At 35.8% G+C, this 22,285-nt stretch overlaps 1 protein-coding gene across 1 annotated transcript in view; it reads right to left on the reverse strand.

The window, feature by feature from the left end:
- Positions 1 to 22,285, reverse strand: part of mtus2b (microtubule associated tumor suppressor candidate 2b) — a 41,696-nt gene that overhangs the window by 19,236 nt on the left and 175 nt on the right. Inside the window, exons 2-7 of the mRNA XM_052575445.1 lie at positions 12,063 to 14,167; positions 11,679 to 11,889; positions 9,814 to 10,017; positions 7,105 to 7,251; positions 5,521 to 5,619; positions 3,345 to 3,544 (exon numbers count right to left, since the gene is read on the reverse strand). Coding sequence (XP_052431405.1) covers positions 3,345 to 3,544; positions 5,521 to 5,619; positions 7,105 to 7,251; positions 9,814 to 10,017; positions 11,679 to 11,889; positions 12,063 to 13,943 — 2,742 coding nt within the window. The 5' untranslated portion in view covers positions 13,944 to 14,167. The remainder of the gene's footprint in view (positions 1 to 3,344; positions 3,545 to 5,520; positions 5,620 to 7,104; positions 7,252 to 9,813; positions 10,018 to 11,678; positions 11,890 to 12,062; positions 14,168 to 22,285) is intronic.

A 22,285-nucleotide genomic window follows, 5' to 3' on the forward strand; every position in this document is an offset into this window, starting at 1 on the left:
AACAACAACCATCAACAATCGTGCAAACCACATAGAATCCCACTCTAGTTTTGCAAGGGCAATTTAACACTTTCTTCAGAATTTTTTTTAATCCAATTAGCAATGTTTATATAAACACTGTCTATCAAATACATAATATGTTTTTATTTCATAGGTCAATATAAAACAAAAGTGCAATAAAATATAATGCTATCAGACATCCAACGTCAAGTGACAGCAGTCAGGGTGGGGTGTTTCCGTCACTAAAAGAGCACATGTTTGTTCTCACTGACAGCACACACACACACGCACGCGCACACGCACACACACACACACACACACACACTACCATCATCACAAACTATTAAAAAAATGACAGTAGAATGAAATAAACATTTCTTCTTTAGCAAACAAGTAACAGAGCAAGAAAGCAGCATCACACACACAATTCTTGCTATTGTTTTACCGTAGTATCCAAACAGCAAGTAGGATGGAGACACAGAGAGAGATAACAGCAACATTGCTTATGCTACAGCAGAATGTAGCTTCATAAAACCTGTCGGGGGAAGACCATAAGCACCCCACACGAGAGGGAAAGAAATGAAGAGAGAGAGGGAGTGGAGGAAAGATGGACAGTCAGAGTGAGGGAGAATGTGAGAGAAAAAGACAAAAATCGCCCAACAACCAGCCTTACCTAATCCTGTGTTTAGCGTCATAGCCTGACTACTGCAACAATGAGTACCATGAGTCTGCGATTCCACACATGTTCTTCAGACAACCCCCCCACAAGCTTCTCGCCCTCTCTCTCTCTCTCTCTCTCTCACAAGCACACACACTCAAGGATGTTGGGAGGAGGAGGGGTGAGATGATGGAGAGATAGAGGAACAGGAGGATGGGATCAATAAGGAACACAATAACATGTGTGCATTGTCTGATACTAGTCTACTGGGAACGAACACACATTTTTATCCAATCAGATGAAAGAAAGCATTCCAGAGGACATATTATAAAGAATTTGTGGTAACACTTTCTATGAAGCCCGTATTTTAATAGATTAAAATGATATACTTAAGGCATTATAATGAATGCTTAATGCATTATAAAAATAACTTGAAAAACATGAATATTCATAAGAACAGTTTTAAATATATTATAATATTTACTTAGTTGTGGTTATAGCTTTTAAGAGTATGATGATTTATAACACAATGGACATGTTGCATCCACTTTTACAAAGGAATATATTTCTCATAGTTATAATGTGTTATAAGTCTCATATCTTGGCATTTTTCTTATGCTACTTTACTAGTGGTCAAAAAACACTTATAAGAAGTAATAATAATAATATATTTTTTTATTAAATAGTCATAAGATCAGATATCAGATCAGATGAATGTGTATGACATTTTTATTGTAATATTAGTTTGATTATTTTGATGGTACCCTTTAGACAGCTGTTGATAAGTAACTGCAAATACATATCAATTAGCGGTCATTAGAGTATTAGTATATCTGCTACAGTAAATATAAGCTAACATTTTGATAGTCAGCCAACAGATAAACTACAAGTGTCTTTGCAAGTATGTCAACTATTAGTATTAATACTCTAATGAGGGTTAGTTGGCATGTAGTAGCAAAGCTGCTTATAGTCGATTGATTAAAGGGACCATCTAAATAAAACGTTACCTTATAAAACAATGCATTTTTTTCAGTTGGAGTATTAAGCTCACATCAATTAATTAACATTAGCTCCACAGAAACACACAAATCAACATCTAACCACTCATAAGCTGTAGAAAGATACTGTGCAGATCTTAAACAATGTCAAGATATGATACAGTCCATTATACTGTAAATGAAGTAGATTTAATATGGTGTTCATTGTGTGTTTTAAATGATCATACTCTTAAATGGATAACCACAAATATGTTAGTATTATGATATATTATGATTGTTGTTATGATTATAAATGAATTGATATAAAAACAATTTTTATATGCATTATGCATTCATTATAAAGCCTTAAGAATACCCTTATAATGTTTTATAAATACAGGCTTCATATAGAGTGCTGCTGAATTTGTTATATAGTACAGTGCCAACACTTAACCTATGATAATCTTGAAATAAATTATTCTCTAAAAACAGTCCTATGCAAAAAATAATATAAAATATTTTTTTTACTTATCCATACTCCATCTGTATTTCTGCCCTCTACCATGTTTAAAGTTTATGGCCCACCCAACTCAGAAACTTCGGTATCATAAAGAATTTCCCAGTTGTAAATATGACCTGAGAAGTTGTTCATGACCGGGAAAGTCATATTTATGATCATTTCGATAGCATGTGAATGCAACATTATTATTTTTATGGAAATTTGGCTGTCAAGATCCAAAAAGGTCATAAATACACCATAGCAGTTTTTAAAACTTAAGCACAAGCACTTAAAACACCTTAATAACTATATAAAGTGCAAGCAACCATCCAGAACACCCTAGACTACAAAGCATCATGCAAACAATCACTCACAGCAACAACATAATAACCTAGAGTAATGTCCATCCAGAAAACCCTAGCAATCGCACAGCGACATGCAAATAAGTCACAATGCCTTAGCAATGCCAGATCAACCACCCAAAACCCCTTAGTGAGGTGCCCCACCAGGACACGCCCCCTAAGGTGAACTCAGAGCCGAAACATCCTTTATTATTGGATTTCCTTCAATACTTTCAGAATCTTTACTTATTAAAATTATTTTGCTTCTGTATTTTAAAATATATTTTATATTGACATATTTAAATAATAGTATATTTATTGAACAAAAATAAAGTGCTAAAGTGACTGTTTTTAACAAGTATTAAATTAGACATTATGTAAACATGTAAACATCTTTTTTGTGAAATATCTTATTTATTCAGGTCAAAATAAATGATGACAGAGAAATTGCCTTTTCACATTGCTCCAAACTGGGCTTCTTTGAAATCAGTGTTCTTCAAATTGTAGACAAGATGTTTAAGCTTAAATGACAATGAATTTTTGTCTTGTCCCTAATGTGACATGAAGCGGGCTGAGTTACCCTCCAACCAGCATCACATGATCAGATGATTACATCATGCAGGGGATCAGAAGCTCTGCTTTTATAGTAGTGATGAGACGTCAGGCTCCTTTCCACAAATTGATTCTTTGGAGCAGTACGTTTTTCTAAACAATTGTTCAGCTGTTTTTTTTTTAATGCCTTTTACAACCTTAACTCTGAATTCTGGGTCATCACTATTTAGGATTGAACCTGCAACCATTGTTGGTCTTTGGGTCTTAACTATTAAGTTACCAGCACTCCAGCATGTACATCTTTGACAGTGTGCTACCTTCTGGCAGAAGTGTAGTGTGGTTACGGTGAACACATCCAAGCATCGTGAAGACTTCCTGAGCTCGTCCTGCAGGGCGATCAGTTGCCGAGCCTGATCTTCACATCTCTCTCTCAGTCTCTGTACCATCAACCGCTCGCGCTCGGCATCCACGCCCTCTGCACGCCCACCCAGACGGGCCACACATGACTTCTGACGGACTGCGGGATGAACAAAATATGTAAAAAAGTGCATAAAGAAAATTAAGTGTTAGTATGAGAATACGATTAGTATTAAAGGAGGTAGAGCTTTTTTGCATTTGGCTCCCAAACTTTGGAATAGCCTCCCTGATAATGTTCTGGGTTCAGAAACACTCGCAATGTTTAAATCTAGATCAAAAACACATCTCTTTTGCCAAGCATTCAAATAATGCATCTCATAATTTGTGACTGCAGTTGTATCTGATCAAATGCGAATTATCATTCTTCAGCTTGGGTTAAACTAATTCATTTTACTTGAATGGAACTGCAGCTATGCTAATGATGTCTCTATTTGTTTCTCTGTTTTGTCACAGGATTTACATCCCGTGGTAACTAGGATTTACACAAGCTCCAGTCTGGATCCAGAACACCTGAGAAGAGATGATGCTAACCCCTCAGAGGATGATGCTAACCCTGAATCAACAAACAGAACTAACAAATATTGCTACAAGTGATTGCATCATACAATAATTCCTATTAATAGTGTTCGTTGTCTGGTTGACTATGTCTTGTAAACATTTTTCTGAATTTTTTTCTGAATGTTCCTGTCATATGCACATAAACTGACAGTCACCACTTATAAACTACTACTAAATATGGCAGAAACTTAATTTTCTGCAAAGTTGCTTTTGCAATGATTTGTATGGTAAAAAGCGCTATACAAATAAACTTGAATTGAATATTACCAAATTAGTGAATTTTGAATTTTGAGTGTTACAGAATTTGAAAGATTATCTCAGTTTATTTTTAAACTATAAGTATGCTTGAAATATGACTGCAGTTCATGTAATTTCATACATATCATTTAAGTCAATTACTGCAAATTATTGCTTAATTAAATGTTTACTATTTACAGCTGTATAACGACCATATGTTAATGTGATCATAAAGACTATGTTTATGTCAAACTTTCAGCAGTAACCGCTGACTTCCAAGAACACACATAATGTTCCCTGATGAGTCAGCTCAGAGAGGGTGGAGTGAGGATGACCTAAACCATAAATATATGTAACATATATATGGTAATACAGTGAAGCCCTTGAGTGAAAATACTCATATTTTACAGACTATTCAAATTTAAAACAATATTATTTTATTTAAAAAAATGGCATTATATGTGAATTTGATTTAGATTTTTTTTATATGTGAATTTAAAATGCACGCTCATATACATTTTTTTATAATACTTTTACGAATGATCAAAAGTAACCAATGATAACATCTCAAGAGAGTTTAATTTCAAATAAATGCTGTTCTTTTGAATTTTCTGTTCAATTAAGTTTGTATTCAAGTTCATTAAAGAATTCTGAAGAAAATTTATCATGGTTTCCACAAAAATATTAAGCAGCAAAAACTGATTTCAACATTGATAATAATAATAAATATTCCTTGAGCACCAAATCAGAATGATTTCCAAAGGATCGTGTGACACTGAAATATTTGCTCATGAAAATTTTAAAAATATTTCACAATATTGCTGTTTTACTGTAGTTTTGATCAAATAAATTAAGTCTTGGAGACAAATGAAAATAATTAAAAATGTTTAATGAACACAAACTTTTGAACAGTAAAATTGGTTCATCCAATAAGACTTTAGAATAACTTTTTTATAAATATGCATGCTCCTAATGTTTACAAACTAATATTATATATTGGTATTTAAATTTATTTCAACTGAATTATCGAGGAAACAAAACATGAACAAAATATGAGATTCACTTAAATTATTATTCTTATTTTAGGACCGTAAGGTGTCAATTTAGTTTCCATTAGTCGAGAAGCATAAGCGAGAGAATGACTTGCCAGCTCCCTAATGGAAGTCTTAGTCTCCACAGTGTTGCTATGACAACCACTAGTAGCCGGTTAATAAGGGATGTGAAATGACAGTGGGAGGAGCGGCAGCAGCGGAGCAGAATAAAAAGACATCACACACTCACCAGGGGACTGAGGCTTGGGAGAGACCACTGCAAACCTCTTCGGGGATGACACAATGGGTCGGGTGATTTCTCCATCCCTTTGAAACTCCTTTCTAGAGACTGAATGAGACAGATATTTATATGTCACTGTTGTAAATGAGAACTAGTTACAGTTCCAACAGTATGTACATATAATACATTTATGGAAAAATACTGAGTACCATCAAATCAAATAGTTATTCTAATCCAAAAGCTTGCGGATAAATTCTGCAATCAAAACCAGCTTTACATAAAGGTGAGGTAAGTGCCTAAAGTGTCCACTAGCTAGAGCCCTTGGCCCACTGTTGTTCTCTTTCTTCCACTGAGACTGCAGTGTCAAGTCAGCATGAACAGCTATGATGATATGATATCATATAATAAAAAGCTCATTAAGAATATATATATATATATATATATATTTTTTTTTTTTCTTCGAAATCAGCACTGAAGAGTGTTTATACTACACAACTGTCTTCAGAAATGTTTCTTGAGCAGCAAATTAGCATATTAGAATCATTTTTGAAAGATCATGTGACACTGAAGATGAGTAATGGCTGCTTGAAAATTCAGCTTTGCCATCACAGAAATAAATTACAATTTAAAATATATCCAAACAGAAAATAGTTCATTTGAATTATAATAGAATTTCACAATGTTATTGTTTTTACTGCATTCTGATTAATGAAAATTTAATTCAGCTTAACATTCAGCCTAATTAGTATATAAAAATCATTGTTGTTTTTTGTTTGTTTTGTTTTTTTCTCCATTAGAGGGAATAAAATATGAATTGATTTTGTCCATAATTAAAAAAAGAGAGTGAATCGAATTTTTGCTCTGCATTTAAACCATCCAAGTGCATGCACACAGCAGTGAACACACACTCACACACACACACACACACACACACACACACACACACACACACACACACACACACACACACACACACACACACACACACACACACACACACACACACACACACACACAAACACACACACACACACACACCCGGGGCAGTGGGCAGCAAATGCTTTGGCGCAGTTGTGGGTTTGGTGCCTTGTTCAAGGGTCTCGTCTCAGTTGTGGAATTGTTACTAGGTTTTGTTTAATTTTCTAGAATAGTCTACAGAGTCAGAATATTACTCTTTTATTATTCTAATGATGTCTTTAATTATCAACAGGTGATAATATACAGGTGATATACAGACTATAATTTGTGTGTGTGTGTGTGTGTGTGTGTGTGTGTGTGTGTTATTTAGTGTAACTGTGATGATATATAATTGTAATTACAATTCTGATATCCCACAATAAACAGATACCAGTAGACAGACAATATTATCTATATTTCTGCAAAAATGCTGCTGATGTTCATTTATTGTACATGTGTGTTATTTTCATATTCAGTATTTCATGCTCAACATTCATATTCATTAGTATGAATGCTGTTGTCATGGTGACAGCAGCATGCTCTGTCACGGACACACCTCTGCAGACAGGGTCATGTGACTTCACCGAGACACAACACTGGTCACATAATAAACCAGCTGGCGGTGGCATCACTCACCCACGGGTGAGGCCCGGGGGGGCGCGTGCAGAGATCGGCGGGCTGGGGGCGGGGGGCTGCTGCGGATCTGACTCCTGCCACTGCTGCTCTCAGCAGGAGGAAGAGGAGCGCGCGAGAGGAGCGTTTCATCACTGCTGCTGTGTGGACCTGTGGAGAGCCAAATCAGAAAAAAATCCTTTCTCTGCTGTCCTATGCTATTATACTTTTATTATACAAATAGATACAATTCATTACACATTTTAACTTATTATACAATTAAATTGTTCCAAAGTAGCAATATTTGTAATACATGTATTATGTTTCCATCTTTGTTGCCACAGTTTTGGAAGTGCCTTTCTCTGTTCTAAGGAAGGGGGTGTCCCAATATTTCAACAAAGATCTTGGAAATGCTGACGCATCCTCCTTCAAGCTCACACATCCTACTACAGCCCAAAAAAGTAATTGCAAAGTGGATGCAAGATGAGATAAATGTGACTCAAATCATGATTTATGGGACACTGATTAGCAGACTTATCCTTAAACTGCAAATATATCTTTTTTTCACACACCTAGAAAATCATGGAAATTAAAACTTAAGTTACATATTTAAAAAAAAAAAATCTATAGTGAGCTAAACATGACATGGAACAACCTTAAAGATCAACATTTTTAAATATATTAAAAAATAAATAATAATAAATATTAATGAAAGCTTTTAATAATCACTGACAATGTGGCTTATTTCTCTCCAATTAGTCAAATGGCCCACGACTAAGTCAGATGGCCATCTTTAAAAATGCATGTGACATTAATAAATCACAGACAACACTTACATGGATGCAGGTCTTGCTTTTCAATATCCCTTTTTAAAATGAAAGTGAAAAGTGGTAAAAAATACCCCAGTAATGAAAACATTTGTATTGCCAATCTGTCCGTTAGTAGAGAATACACATCCAGGATCCAGACTTGAGATGACAACAAGCATCATCTGCTTTCATAAAGTCAATCTGATATTAAAACGCCACAGAGTTGCCAAAAAAGCTCCAAATCTCCAGTCCGAATTATACTGTATTATGGGAAGACTAAACTTAAAAGCCTTGCAAAACAGTAGAAGCCCAACTCCTCCACTTTCCCAGAGAAGAAATAAGAGTGAAAGTGGTGCCTAGTTGTGGACACTGCAGCTTGGGTAGGGTCGACAGCTGTCCTTTATATTTTATCTACCAAGCTCGGCATCGAACAAAAATGCCACATGCATGTACAAGTCTCTGGATTTAAATAACAAGCCAGTAGTCTTTGGGTTTTTAAGGGAGGACATAAAACTGGCACGTGAAGGCGCCACTGTTGACCCCTCAGCTGTCCGAGCTGAGAGACAAATGTGTCCCCACTATAGCATCGGACATGTCGGGACGTCTGTTGATGTCATAATGGGATGCTAACCAAGGGTGTGGTTTATTAACACACTGTACTTACAGTACAAGAACAGTCAACTATAAACCTGAGAGAGAAAGAGAGAGAGACAATCCCAGTCTCTGTACTGTGAGAACAGATACATTACACTCAGCAGTTTAGAGACACTGTTTGCTAGAGTCAGCATTTATCTGCAGTCTTGAGGGAATGACTGCAGTGAAATAGTCTATAAATGAATAAGAGGACACTCAAGCCTTGAATGTAAGGACGAGCCCTCACTATATGCCCTGCCTTGAATTCCTGAGATAGAGATATTAAGGAGGCTTATAATTCCTGGACAAACTTACTGTACAGAGTCAGTTAAGAGCACTTCTCATTCTCACAGTTTGCCAGATAATGAAGATAATGTCTGGTTATGAGGATCAGATCTATTCATTTTTAGTCAAATGACAACAGAAAAAAAAAAACAGGAGAATCATAACAACTTTTGTTTTCTAGAAAAATCTGTAGATCAGTGCTTCCTGCCTATGAATATATTAGGTGCATAGACCACAGACAGAGGCAGGTTTCTGCAGTAATGCTCTTTTTATGTTTCACTTACACTTCTTCTTAACAGCAACACTGTTTATGTTTATCGTTTCAGATATCTCAGCCTACCAAAGCGCAGGCAAATACAATTATAATACAGCATGCACAGTCTCTATATTTCTCCAACTTCATAAAAAAAGCAAAAAAAAACACTTAAAACCCATTGAAACTCAATGCAATTCTGCAATAAGTAATAAAACATCTTATGACAGGTGGTCTGAACTTTAAACTGACTATTATGATGTCTGTTGTTAATCATGGATGATATTTCCGATTTACTGGGATTTTTAAAAGATTGGCATACACTGCTCTATTTATCTTATGTTTAAGATGCTTCATCTCGCACAGACACAGAGCAACCAGCAGTGTGTTTGCAGACATTGATTGTACTTTGTATCCACCACACAGAAGGCTTATGACAGGAAGAGTTGGATAATCCAAAAGGCCTAAACTAATCCTGACACAATACGAGTACTAAGCATGTGGTCTGAGAATGGGCCGCTTTGGTAATTCCTACACTTTTGAGAATGTAGTCACGCAAAAAACATTAATTCACAGGAAATTCATTCTTACAAGAGCTTAAAGGTACAAACAGTACAATAAATATCACAACTAGCAGAAGCCTACAAATCTGCTGAACCCAGAACTGTTAAACTCAGGTGTCCCAGTCTGACATCTGTGTGTTTTGCATGTGGCTAACAATAGTTTTAGGACTGAAAGAGTTGTAACACTCACGGCTGGATCGGCAGGGGTCACTGTGTATGCTGTCATTCGATTGGTTGCTGGACACAGAAGACACGCTAGCACTGCGGACAAAGCCAAGGGTGGCCAGTCGAGCAGGAGGCAGATGGGAGAAGCCGGGAGGACGCAGTCCAGACTGACCCGGTTTGGGGAGCATAAATTTGGGGGCCACACCCAATGTTAGTCTCTTCTGATCCACTGTAAAGCAGAAGAAAAATCATTATATTCCCTTAAACAAATCTCATAAATTCATTTATAGATATCATGGCTTGAAATTACTTTCTACAAACCATTCAAATAAATAAAAACAATACATCAAATCATGATAACACAACATTCTGTCATGAAACTTGAACTTTAAATTCTAGCTCAATCTGATATAATCACACCTTTAATCACTCAATTGATTAGATTTACATCATCAGCCAATGAGCGTGCTGCTATACATTAAAATACTAAGCCAGTGTTGGCTATAAGGCAGTTTGCAGTGTGCTTCAGAAACCTTCCACCCTCCCCAGCTCCACCTGTATAGATCCTCTACGGGGTAATTTCATGTATTTCTATAGATGTGGGGGTAGTTTTATGTACGTTATAGTGTATCAGCAGCATGCCTGTAGATGTTTTAGCAGTAGCAAATCTCAGTACTTGCTAGATCTATTCCTCCAAGACCAAATATATGAAAATTGCCATGTATATTACAATGCTACACTTTCCAAGAGTTGTCATGACAGAATTAACACAATGTAGCATACCATATAAGGAGAAGAAAAGGAAACTGTACACAATTGTTTTAAAATGCTAATTTTTAAATGGTAAATAGTTCTTGCAACTTGAATTCCGGTGTTCTGTCGATTTGTTCTACCCTAGTCAGATTTTGCTACCTCCCCATTAAAACAGTGGGTTGTACAATTTGACAATGAAAAATTCTTAGCATTTATTGCTACCTGTAAAGTTATGGTTTACATCTACACCTACCACAACCCAAAATCTACCCTTACAGTAATGCAAATACAGTATGTGTTATATTCGCAGTTGTAGCTAGAAGGGATACATCTACAGGAAACCAACATTAAATGTTTTTTTTCTACCAATAAGATTGTGTTTTACAGTCTACACCTACCCCAACCATAAATCTACCCCTACAAAGTACTGCAGACAGATAAACGTTGTTCAGAATGAGAAAAAGGATGCAATATTGATGTGTGCATGCGCAGTAAACCTTGGTAGGAAATTCTGACGGGTAGGATAAAATGTCAGGACACCGGACACAAAAGAATTCAGTTGTGTGAATCTTTGCCCATTTATGTTGTATGCAAAGGAGTATGCACTTTTTTAAATACCTGTCAATATGGATAGATATATATGTGTTTTGTATACAGCTCATCAACAACCAGTAAAAAGTATAGTTTCTAAGGGTGTAGACGTCTTCATTTCAAAATTCAGACAATTTTAGTGATCCTTTTGCAAGATTAAGTATTCTGAATAATCACATTAAAAAGCTGTACGTATGTGACAAGTTATCACTGCAGACTTTTTACCATCATGGATTTTTATATTTCAAAGAGAAATGGAGCATTAGTAAGAATCAATAAAATTCTAGAACCAAAATGACTGCAGTTCGTAACCTCAGCTCATGTAATGTCTGTGCTTGGCCATTATGCTAAGAAATTAGTCTGATTCTGGGAAATGGCAGTATAGAGCTGTGTAGATAATCATTTAGATTCCTGTCAAGCTTCATGAGCTTATATTGTAAGAAAATATCCAAGACAATCAACACTGCTTAATTAAACAATGCACATTTTGAAGAAAGTGAACTGACAACTGGGAACTTGACTTTGAAGTTTTTAGTGCCTACTGACCTGCAGGTTCCTGGTGACTACTTGGGGCCTGAACAGCTGGAGCCATATAACTGAGGGGTGATGCTGACCTTTGACCTGGTAATACCATCCTGTTCTTAGTAGCAGGCTGTCTGGTGACAGCTCCAAGGCCAAGCTGAGGCCTTAAGGCTCTCGGAAATCGGAAAACGGCTGCAGTAGCATCATGGGTATTTAGCTGAATCGCTCTTCCACCCTAAAATCATAAGAAGCATCCATTGATGTCTTTGTTATCACAAATTTCATAAAGCAGTTGAGAATATTAATAAATTACGCTTGGTGCTCGTGTTTTCACAAAGCACAACACATCTACTAGAGTTCAGTAGCGCTGTGTTAGCAGCTGAAAGTCTCTTAATACACAAGTTTTACCTGTAAATATTGATCTGGCAGTTCCCCGTGGAAACTCTCTGATTTGCCCAGCAGTTTATGGGGGACAGTGTGGCTGGGTGGCCTGATCCCAGACGCCATCAGTCCTGGAGGGGAGTAGTACCCTGACCTTTGTACTTCCTGACGATACTTGTCATAAATGATATTAGAGGAGCTCAGCACAGGTGAACCTCTGGAGCCCTCGGCCTTAAAATCTTTTGAGGTTGGTGAGCCACTGTACGGTGTAAGTCTTGGCGGTAATGTCGATACTTCATAGGGACCTTCAGACATTGGTTTCGCTTGAGGGCTTTTGCGGACATATGTTATGATTTTTGGTCGAACATTTTTGGGCTTCTGAGGTGGAGAAGACTTCTTAGATTCAAACTCAGCTCTAGTGGGTTGTTGAGGAACAGCAGGTTTTGGGAGACTGCTACTACTACTGAGAAAACTTTTACTTGGTTGCCTCAAACTAGTTGTTCCCCTCTGAAAGGTTTCACTTTGTTCCTGACTTGCTTCTCTTGTGCTAGTAGGTTTGGCTGGTGATGAAGGTGGCTGTTTCCGAGGTGAACAGGTGGTCTTCGGGGATGGAGGGGTCTCAGGGCGAGATGGACTGCCCCAAGGTCTTCGCCTTTCCAAACTTGATGCACTAGAACTTCGGGTCTTTTCAAAAAAAGCTTGCTTCTTATACGGTTGGGGTTCAGAACCACCAGAGTGCACATGTGTATCCTTTGAGGTTAGTTTTGAGGTTTTAAGAGCAATTTTATGAGATTTCTCATCCTGGGATTTGAGCTTATTATTTATATCAGTAGCGGAATCATGAGAGAACCTTCTGTTCTGTGAAGCAGACTGTGTGTTTTCTGAGACAAGAGCTTGGCAAGGTTTCTTCTCAGTTGATATTGTTTTTAAACTTGGAGCTTTGTCTTCTGTTTCATGGTACTCCTTTACATCTCCTAGATTTTCCTGACTGGTGCTTCCTGATTCAATAGGGACCTTCTTGATCCTTGCAATGCTACAATCACTCATGCCATTTGTCAGTTGACCTGAGCTCTCATTTATTACAAAGTCTTTAGCTGGTTGGTTTTGTTGTGCTTCTAAAAGGGGTTCCTCAGGCAATGTGGTAGAGTTCAGATTGTGATCAACACTGTCGATGTGCATTGTACTTTTTCCTGCTTGATGATGCATTCCATCAGTATGTACAGAGCTCCGGCTTTTATCTGAAATAGTAAAACAGGATTGTGAGGCAAGTGTAAGATCCTCAGAGAGGGTTCGGTATGGCCCTGATGGAGCATGCCACGAATCAGCGCTTTGGGTTCGACCTGCATTGTCCAGGGCACTAGCAAGACTTCCTCCAAGACTAGACATTGTGGAGAGGCAAGAGACAAAAACATCATTTTCAGAGCTAAACTCAGTCCTTGCTATGCTGGTCACCATTTCTTTCCCAGTGGACTGAGGACAAACAGTAGACTCCTGCTCCTTTGAAACGAACTGGGAGAACCTTTTACCTTCTACCTTTGGAGACACTGCTTCAGTCTGCATCATATTGGTGGACAGAGCACCATTGACATCTCCTTTAGGAATACTACGTTCGTTGTCATCCTCTAGTTCCTGACTTTCCAGCATCTCAAACTCAGCTAACTCTGGGTCATCACATGGGGAATCTGTGCCCTGGATAATCATCTTCACATGTTCCTCAGTCTTAGATACCACAGAGGACAGGGCTTCAGTTGCCTCCAAAGTTGTTCCTTCATCTCCTCTTTGGATTTCATTAGCATTGGCATCACCATTTAGGGAATCTTCAGTATGTCTGTTGTTGTTCCTGATTTCCTCACAGCCATCTTCAAGGCTGGTCCCGAAGGGTCTGGTGTGTTCATCATTCACACTCATGTTTCCTGAAGGTTTATGTGTTCTCAGGCTTTCATGTAGATCCTTGTTGACCTCCCTTGAGGTCTGGAGCTCTCATCGCTTTCAAACTCAAATCTAAAGTAAGTACTGGCATCTTTCACACTGTTATATGAGATACTGATTTTGAGAAGATGACATCAGGAGTTGTCTTCAACATGTCAAAGTGGGTAAATAGCAACAGATTTAGAAATGTCTTGACATTAAACCTGTTAGAGAAATACAAATAAGAAATAATGTAGACATAAACAGACACGTTCATGTGCAATATTCTAATTGTATAACCATAACAAGATTTGATGGTAGTATGTTTTGAGATCCACAAATACTCTTTTTGAATTATTATTTTTTTTTTACCTTAAAGGGAAACGGTACTATAATTAGGGGCAATTTGGTATCTGATAGTCAATGAATAGAGTGTAATCATTTGGTTGATTAGTCTAATTGCCTGTTAATTAACCAATTTAAATATTCACATTAGATAATCCTTAATAAAGCTATGTAAGGTGCAAATTTGGTTCTTGGAAAACCTTTTTTATTATTAGCACTTTTTTTTATTTTTTATTCCTGAAGTATTAAGAACTTTCATTTCTATTTATCATACATCTCTTCTTTCACATTTGTTTTGCACAATTCTGTGATCTGTGAAAAATGACACATCCCTTATCATTGCTACTTTGTTAATTCCTTGGTAAACACAAACACTGGCATTTTTCTCCATGTAAATGACAACATACTTTCTTAAAAGGATTTTCCAGGTTTAAAAAAAATAAATAATATATATATATATATATATATATATATATATATATATATATATATATATATATATATATAATAATCCATGGAATAATACATATTCTAATGCTTCAGTCGAATGGGACTTGGAATAATATTTTATCCAGTAATTAAATTCTTTCATAGAGAATTATAAACACAGATAATTCTCCACGCAGTGAGAAAGCACACTCATGCTCTGTTCTCCCTAGCAACAATAACCGCTCCTACACTCCAGAACTTCCACAGTAGGAGGTCGTTCCCTGAGGTAATGGCAGACAAATGTTCATAACAGGAACATATTTTCTAGGAAAACCGGTGCATTAACTGATTTTGTAATAGATAAATAATAGATGAAATTCTAAGCATCTAAAATGACAAATGATGTATCTTAATAGATACCATGCTGAAGAAAGACTATTGTTCAACAAGGCGGCAATTTATACTATTTATACTATTACATAATGTAAATATTCCCCTATTAGAAATTATATATTTTACCAAAATAAACCTCTCTAAATGCTGTTTTAACTTCTTTCAGACCTAGGTAAACAAAATATATTTTGTGCATTTATACTACTTGGCATGGTCCCTTTCTTGACCTACTTTGTGCATCTGATGGTTTTGTGCATCTGTAGTCAATCATTACAGTTCACTTACTATCATAATGATGTCTCATCATCTTCCTATGCTTTAAAAATGTCGGTAATATTTTTTTTTACCAATGAAATACTTGCTTTGCAATGAAATCTTTTTTATTTTGTGTCAACTATTTTATTGTGTAAATTAAATTTATTCAGTAAGATGAAAGTTACATTAAAACAGAAAATAAAACTGACTGACCTCCATTCAAAAATGACATGCTCATGGCTAAATGTTATGGAATAAATTAAGCAGTTGCTGTTGAGCTGTCAGAGACAATGACTAACTGTCACAGACTGATTATTAATATGACGGTTTGTCAGTCACATGTGACGAGTCACATCATAGTCAGGTCTGTAGGTCACAGTAACACTTTATGACAGCATGAAGAGATTTGGAATATGTCTCAAAAGATACCCTTCATGACCATTTAGGGTCAGGAGCTCAATTATTTACAATAGGAAGGTAGACAGAAATAGAGAATGAAAACAACCAGTGTCATGTAATAGACTTTGAAAATGCAGCTTGTCAAGCAACAAGCTACTCAAAATTTAAAGGAGCACCAAGTAGAGCAGTTTTTATCAGGTACACAGAAAATAAAAATCCACCAATTATACTGACACTTTATAAATATACAATTTTTAATCAAAATCTAATCTCAATTTTAAAAACAAAGATTCTTCAGTGGAAAAGAGGTTATTCTAAATAAAATTTCCTTCACAATAAGAAGAATATGGTTCTTTTCTAGCTGCCTCAAAATGGTTCTTCTATTGCAAAGCCACTGTTTGGAACCTTTATTTTTAAAACAGTTATGCACAGCAGGAATTTAATAAATATTAAATTATTTTATGAAATTAAACACAACATAAATGCTTCACAGAATCATTTAATTATTTACACAAACCAAACCAATTAAATGGATTTGACATCCCAAAGTACACCTCTGCACATCCATATAAACACTCTCTCATACCAAACACACACTCACCAAACCTTCTACTTGACCTACTTTCACAGAAAAGGCTCAGAAGTCCTCAAGTTAAAATGTTCAAAGACTTCACAGCCCAACACTAGGGAGGGTTCGAGCTTACAGATACATTTGAATACTAATTATTATACAGTTTACAGAGTTTGATGTTTTGATGCACAATGTATTCAACTTCCCTTTTTAAAACATTTTAATTCTACCACCAAAATCTAGGAATACAACATAATAAATGATCAATAAAATCTTGAATGACAAGCTGTTTATTAGGACAGAATGCAGAATGCATTTTTATGATGCGTTACTCAAAGCTACTCTTCTGCTACACACTTAAAAGTATCTTCTTTTTCTTCACAAAGAGTACATACTTTTATGGTGTAGTATAATAGGCAAACTGGCACGCAGCACGACTCTGGGTAGAACTTTAAACGGATAGTCCACCCAAAAATGAAAATGAATCATTTACTCACCCACAAGTTTTTCTAAATCTGTATGCTTTCATGAATGCTGTTTTTTAAGATAACAGATTCATAAATCGTAAGCTTAATCATATTCCTCAATAATAATTTGTGAACGTATAGTGATGTTTTGCTAATTATTAGTTCATCATCATCTAATCACTTGCAAATGATTAAACAAAACACACAAATTGTTAGCCTATCACTTATTAATCACTTATTTTAATTATTAGTTCATAATTAACTAATCACTTATAACTGAACATTACTATGAAGTGTTACCCTAGGAACCCAAACTTTACCTGACATTCTCACTTACATTAGGGTAGTGACAAATGTAAAACATAAGACTTGCCTCATAATGAAGGTAAATGAAGGCTATAGGAAACAGTTCTAAGCTGCTATGAAGCTTAAGTATATTAGAAGCCATTAACAGCATCTGGAACCTTGCAAATCAGTGACTCTCACAGATGATCAAACAAAGGCTCTGTGGTTTCTACTTCAGATTAGTGCGTTATTAGAGGGAACAAAGCAGGAGTCAGATGAACTGAAAAAGCCCAATGTAAAATCATACTCTTATACTGACTGGCGGGATCTCTACACGGCTCAGTCAGCGGGGATGAGGTTTCCTCCAGGCTGATGGATACCGAGCTGACAGTGAACAGATGAGAGAGCACAGCGATGGCTTTGTTTCGACTTTGTTCAAGTGAGAATGCATGATGAATTCCTGCTCTGCACTTCTGTGTGGCAAAGCCAAGCTTACTGCTGTTGAACAACACAGTACGTATAACGAGTCAAGGAATATGTTGTTATGCCATTTTTCTAACCAGACAGAAGACTATGACCATGACATTGTGTCTTGCAGCATACGTGCCACATTTGGGAGGAAGGATAAATATACTTTACTACAGATTTGTAATTGAATTCACTTTTCAGGTGCTTTAACAAAAATACAAGTTTCATTTTTTTTTTTTCACTCTTTTTCTACAGAGGAAGACACACCTAAACAATTTGGTTGAGTAAATGATACAATGACTCATTCATTAAGACTTGTTTAGTTCATGAATGAATCAGCATTTTTTTTTTTAAGTGAATAGTAGAAATTCCTCGCTTATAAACATAGTCTCTTGTCGCCTACAGGCCTAACATGTATTACCCCAAACTACAGACCAAATGCTCGGAAAAACGATTTGTTTGAATGCGCAAACACAGACAAGCAGAGAGATACAGTACAAACAATGAAATGTCCCAATACTGTTATCTAGCACGTTTGAAACTGTTGCATATATTATAATAAGCACTTTGTCATTTGAATGCAGTGACTTTGACGATAACGTTTTGGAGACAACTGCAAACAAACAAATATTAGATGAGATTAACAAAGGCCAAACGCAAAACTTGCCATTTGTGAAAATTATACAAATTGTCATTGAACACAGCACAGTCGCTGTTTTGGGATATTTATTAATGAAAATGTTACGTTTACTATGACTTAAATTAATTATTGTGCTTGCAATAAATACTTTTTAAATATATACTTGAAAATATACAAGTATTTACAAAAATATACTTGACCCCTGCTTTAAAGGGGTCATGTGACGTTGCTAAAAATAACATTATGTTGTGTATTTGGTGTAATGCAATGTTTTTATGCAGTTTAAGGTTCAAATAACACATTATCTTCCACATAATGTACATTATTGTTGATCTTCTATGCCCTGCCTTTCTAAAACATAGATTTTTTACAAAGTTCATCGTTCTGAAAGGCGAGGTCTACACTGATTGGCCAGCTATCCAGTGCGTTGTGATTGGCCAAATACCTCAAGCGTGTGACAGAAATGTTATGCCCCTTACCATACCGTGATGCTGTATGTCCCGGCGTAATGAGAAAAAAACTATTAAAACCCATTACAAATAAGGCATTTGTTGCATCCAGTGGGGACATAATTACTGATTATAAAGACTTATACTATGTTTTTACGTGTTGTGTTACGTATAATAATCATAAAACCATGTCTGCATTTGTGATTGGAGAAACGACAAACAAGAAGCGTTACTCTATACTGCTCAAAACTTGTGCTTGAATCATCAGTGGCAAATCCTTTAAATATACAAAAAGTACTTACAGGCTTTGAGTCAGATGTGCCAGAATGTCCTTACAAATAGGGAATTGCCCCACTTTATGGAAACTATAAAGTAATTACTGAAAAAAATCACTTTATAGAAACTATAAAGTACTATAGTAAAATGCGCTGCACATATCTGAATATTTGGGTTGAACTTTTCTGGAACAATGTTGTAAATCCAACTTAACAACTGATTTCTAGTTGTGTCCTCTTTTGGAAGGCCAAACAACGCAGTTTCCCTTTGCAACAAAACACAGCATCTTCACAACATGGAAGCGGCGTTACCAAAAATGAGAATCAAGGTTACGCCTTCTTTCTTTGTGTGAACATTTGGGCAGTGTTATGCAAATCTTACCACACAGTGACGTAGACATGTGGGGCGTGTTTAAACGAGCCGCTTCAGGAGGCCGTGGATGAGTTTTAACTTTTATAAAAAATATCTCTTTGGGTTTGAGACTTTAGTCTTTGCAACTTTAGGGACCTTATCTATGCACCAACAGGTTGCAACACTCCAAAGAAAGGAAAATTTGAAATTGCATTATATGACCCCTTTAATGTGCTGAAATGCAAGTACAGAAGTTTTAAGCTTTTCACACATTCACACAGAATACATAGCTGTCAGCAACATAAAAAATGGTGTAACTGCAAGCTTAGTATTTACTCGGATGTATATTAGCATGTCTATTTAAATACAAAACTATACATTCTAAACGTATACATTCTGTAAATTTTCTTTTTGCACTTGTAATGTTTGACAGAAACCTAGCTCATTACAGATTGTGGTAGGTGTAGACGTTGTGGTAGGTGTAGACGTTAATAAGCCATAACTTAACAGTAGAATTTTTCGTTGTCTACCCACTGTTTTAGTGGGAGGTAGCAACATCTGACAGGGTAGGACAAATCAGTCACTCAATACATGCGATCCAACATGCAGTTTCTTATCTGCAGCATCAGCCCTGCAGTAATTCTGCTGTCCTGATGCCAGAAATACATCCAGATGCATTCATGATACAGCAGTATATTGGCAGTATTTTTCTATTCATCCGTCTGTCTTTCTATCAATCTCATGAATATTTGTAGCTATTTTATGAGGTGGCAATTTCATATGAATTCATGCAGTTATATTTTTACAAAAACATGCCATTTTTAGAAAGCCAACAATTTGCCAAAACATGAAAAAGTTAGAAAAGAGTGTATTCATTTTTTTTTTTAGAACTTTAATGAAATTCAACTTTTTTGTATCATGTAATTTTTACGTAATGTACATTCAGTTCATTGTAATTTAATCAATCTCTTAAAGCATTTGTGCAATTAATCTACACAATTCAGTGATAATATATATGTTTTTTACAGATAACAGTTTAGTGTTAACATGCTAAGTACCTTTAGAGTGAACAAAAGGAAAAGAGAGAGATGGCTGACACAGTAAAGACAGACAGTTCTCCTCTTGACTGATACGGTTTCTGTCGCAGACATGAAGTATAAATAAAACAGCATGTCACAGCGTGTTCCTCAAGGCGTCAGCATGAAACCTGCAGCCAACGGCCATGAGAAACTGTCTTTGTTACTTCCACCTCATTGTTTTTCCTCTCGCATGACACTGTAACACATTCAGAGTGCTACTGGCAGTAATGCAGCCAGCAGCAGGAAGTTCAAGAGGCAAATTGCTGTCATAATCATTAAGATGCATGAAATTCCCCTCATTTCCCATGATGCATTCAGAGCATGTCCACTGCACCTGTTCACTAATCAACCAGCTACCTTAGAAGGGACCTGGATTAGAGAAACAGGTTACATCTGTCTTTCCTTATGTGTGTGCGTCTTTTTAGCCCCTTATCTGAAGCATCTCCAAATGGAAGCAGCGATTTCCACTCTCAGATCTACAGGGCTAATTAAATATTAACATCAAAATGAAATCGGAGGCCCCGCCTCCTTTCCCTTTCAAAAGCAAATCTCTCATCAGCTTTGTGTGAGGGGTTTTATTGTATATAAATGTTCTTTACTTTACTCAAAGCATTTTGAGTGTTCAGTTTCACAACCTGACACAAAGTGTGAATTAAAACAGAAAGTGTGTTGTGTTCCTGTTTTGTGTGTGTGTGTGTGTGTGTGTGTGTGTGTGAGAGAGAGAGAGAGAGAGAGAGAGAGAGAGAGAGAGAGAGAGAGAGTGTGTGTTTTGATGCATACTGTCAATGTATTTTGCCTGGTGTTGTCTTGAGCAAACACAGAATCAGAATAGCTGACCCAGAACTGATAGATTTTTTTTTTTATATATAAAAAATATAGTTAATGGAGGTTTTCGTTTTGTCAATCAGTTTTCATACTTTCCCATTTTAATTTCGTAAAAGAAAATAAAAAGGAAAAGAAAGCGTTTAAATGAACCAAAACACACCATTACGGTTTTAAGCCACAACAGGAACATATGCATACTGTACATATTTCCTTATTGGAATCATACTGCAAAAGGTAAACAGAGAAGACATGCTTTAAAAGCAGCATTTGTATTTATATTGTCAACAAACCTTAAATTATCTTAAAAATTAAGATTAATACATAATTGATTATTATGGTTGATTATTATTAAGCTATACATATGCATCATGCATTAGCATAGATATGATTTCATAACATGAATAAATATTCCAATTAAAATTATTTTGATTACTATAAAACATAAGCTCAAATAAATATGCAAGCACATAAACAGATTTAATGAATGTAATTGTATAATATGATTTATACTTTATAAAATAGTTTGTTACATTACAGTAACAATATTCATATGTTTATTTACATGTTGCACTTTATGTAAATTATTCTGTACATTTATAACATACTGATAACTGCATAACGCCTAAGATTTATATTATTATTATTATCAATATTATTATTATTTTTTTTTTTATGATACTCCAGTTTTAACACATTTACTATTAAATACAAGGTTATTCATGTACAGGGATCATTTAATATAAAGGCTATATTTATATAAATATACTTAATATTATGTGACTAGTATATTAAATAAACAAATATACATAATAAATAATCACATTATTATTATAAACACGTGCAAACAACCACCAAACAATAATGATAATGACAGCAGAAACTAAACATCATAGCAACATGTATAAATAATATATTGGAGCATTCACTCATTTATGCCTATTAATTCAGTGTCAATGCGTGCTGAAAGAAAATACATGGCAGACAGATTCGACCGCGAAAAAAAATAACTGCATGTGACATAAGCACACATTGAGTTCTGCTGCAGAGATACACACGACAGCAGGTGGATGTGATGCTCTGAGTGCGCCATCATATTATCCACACACACAC

This window comes from Carassius gibelio, chromosome B15 (assembly GCF_023724105.1).
Source record: "Carassius gibelio isolate Cgi1373 ecotype wild population from Czech Republic chromosome B15, carGib1.2-hapl.c, whole genome shotgun sequence".
Classification (NCBI taxonomy): Eukaryota; Metazoa; Chordata; class Actinopteri; order Cypriniformes; family Cyprinidae; genus Carassius; species Carassius gibelio.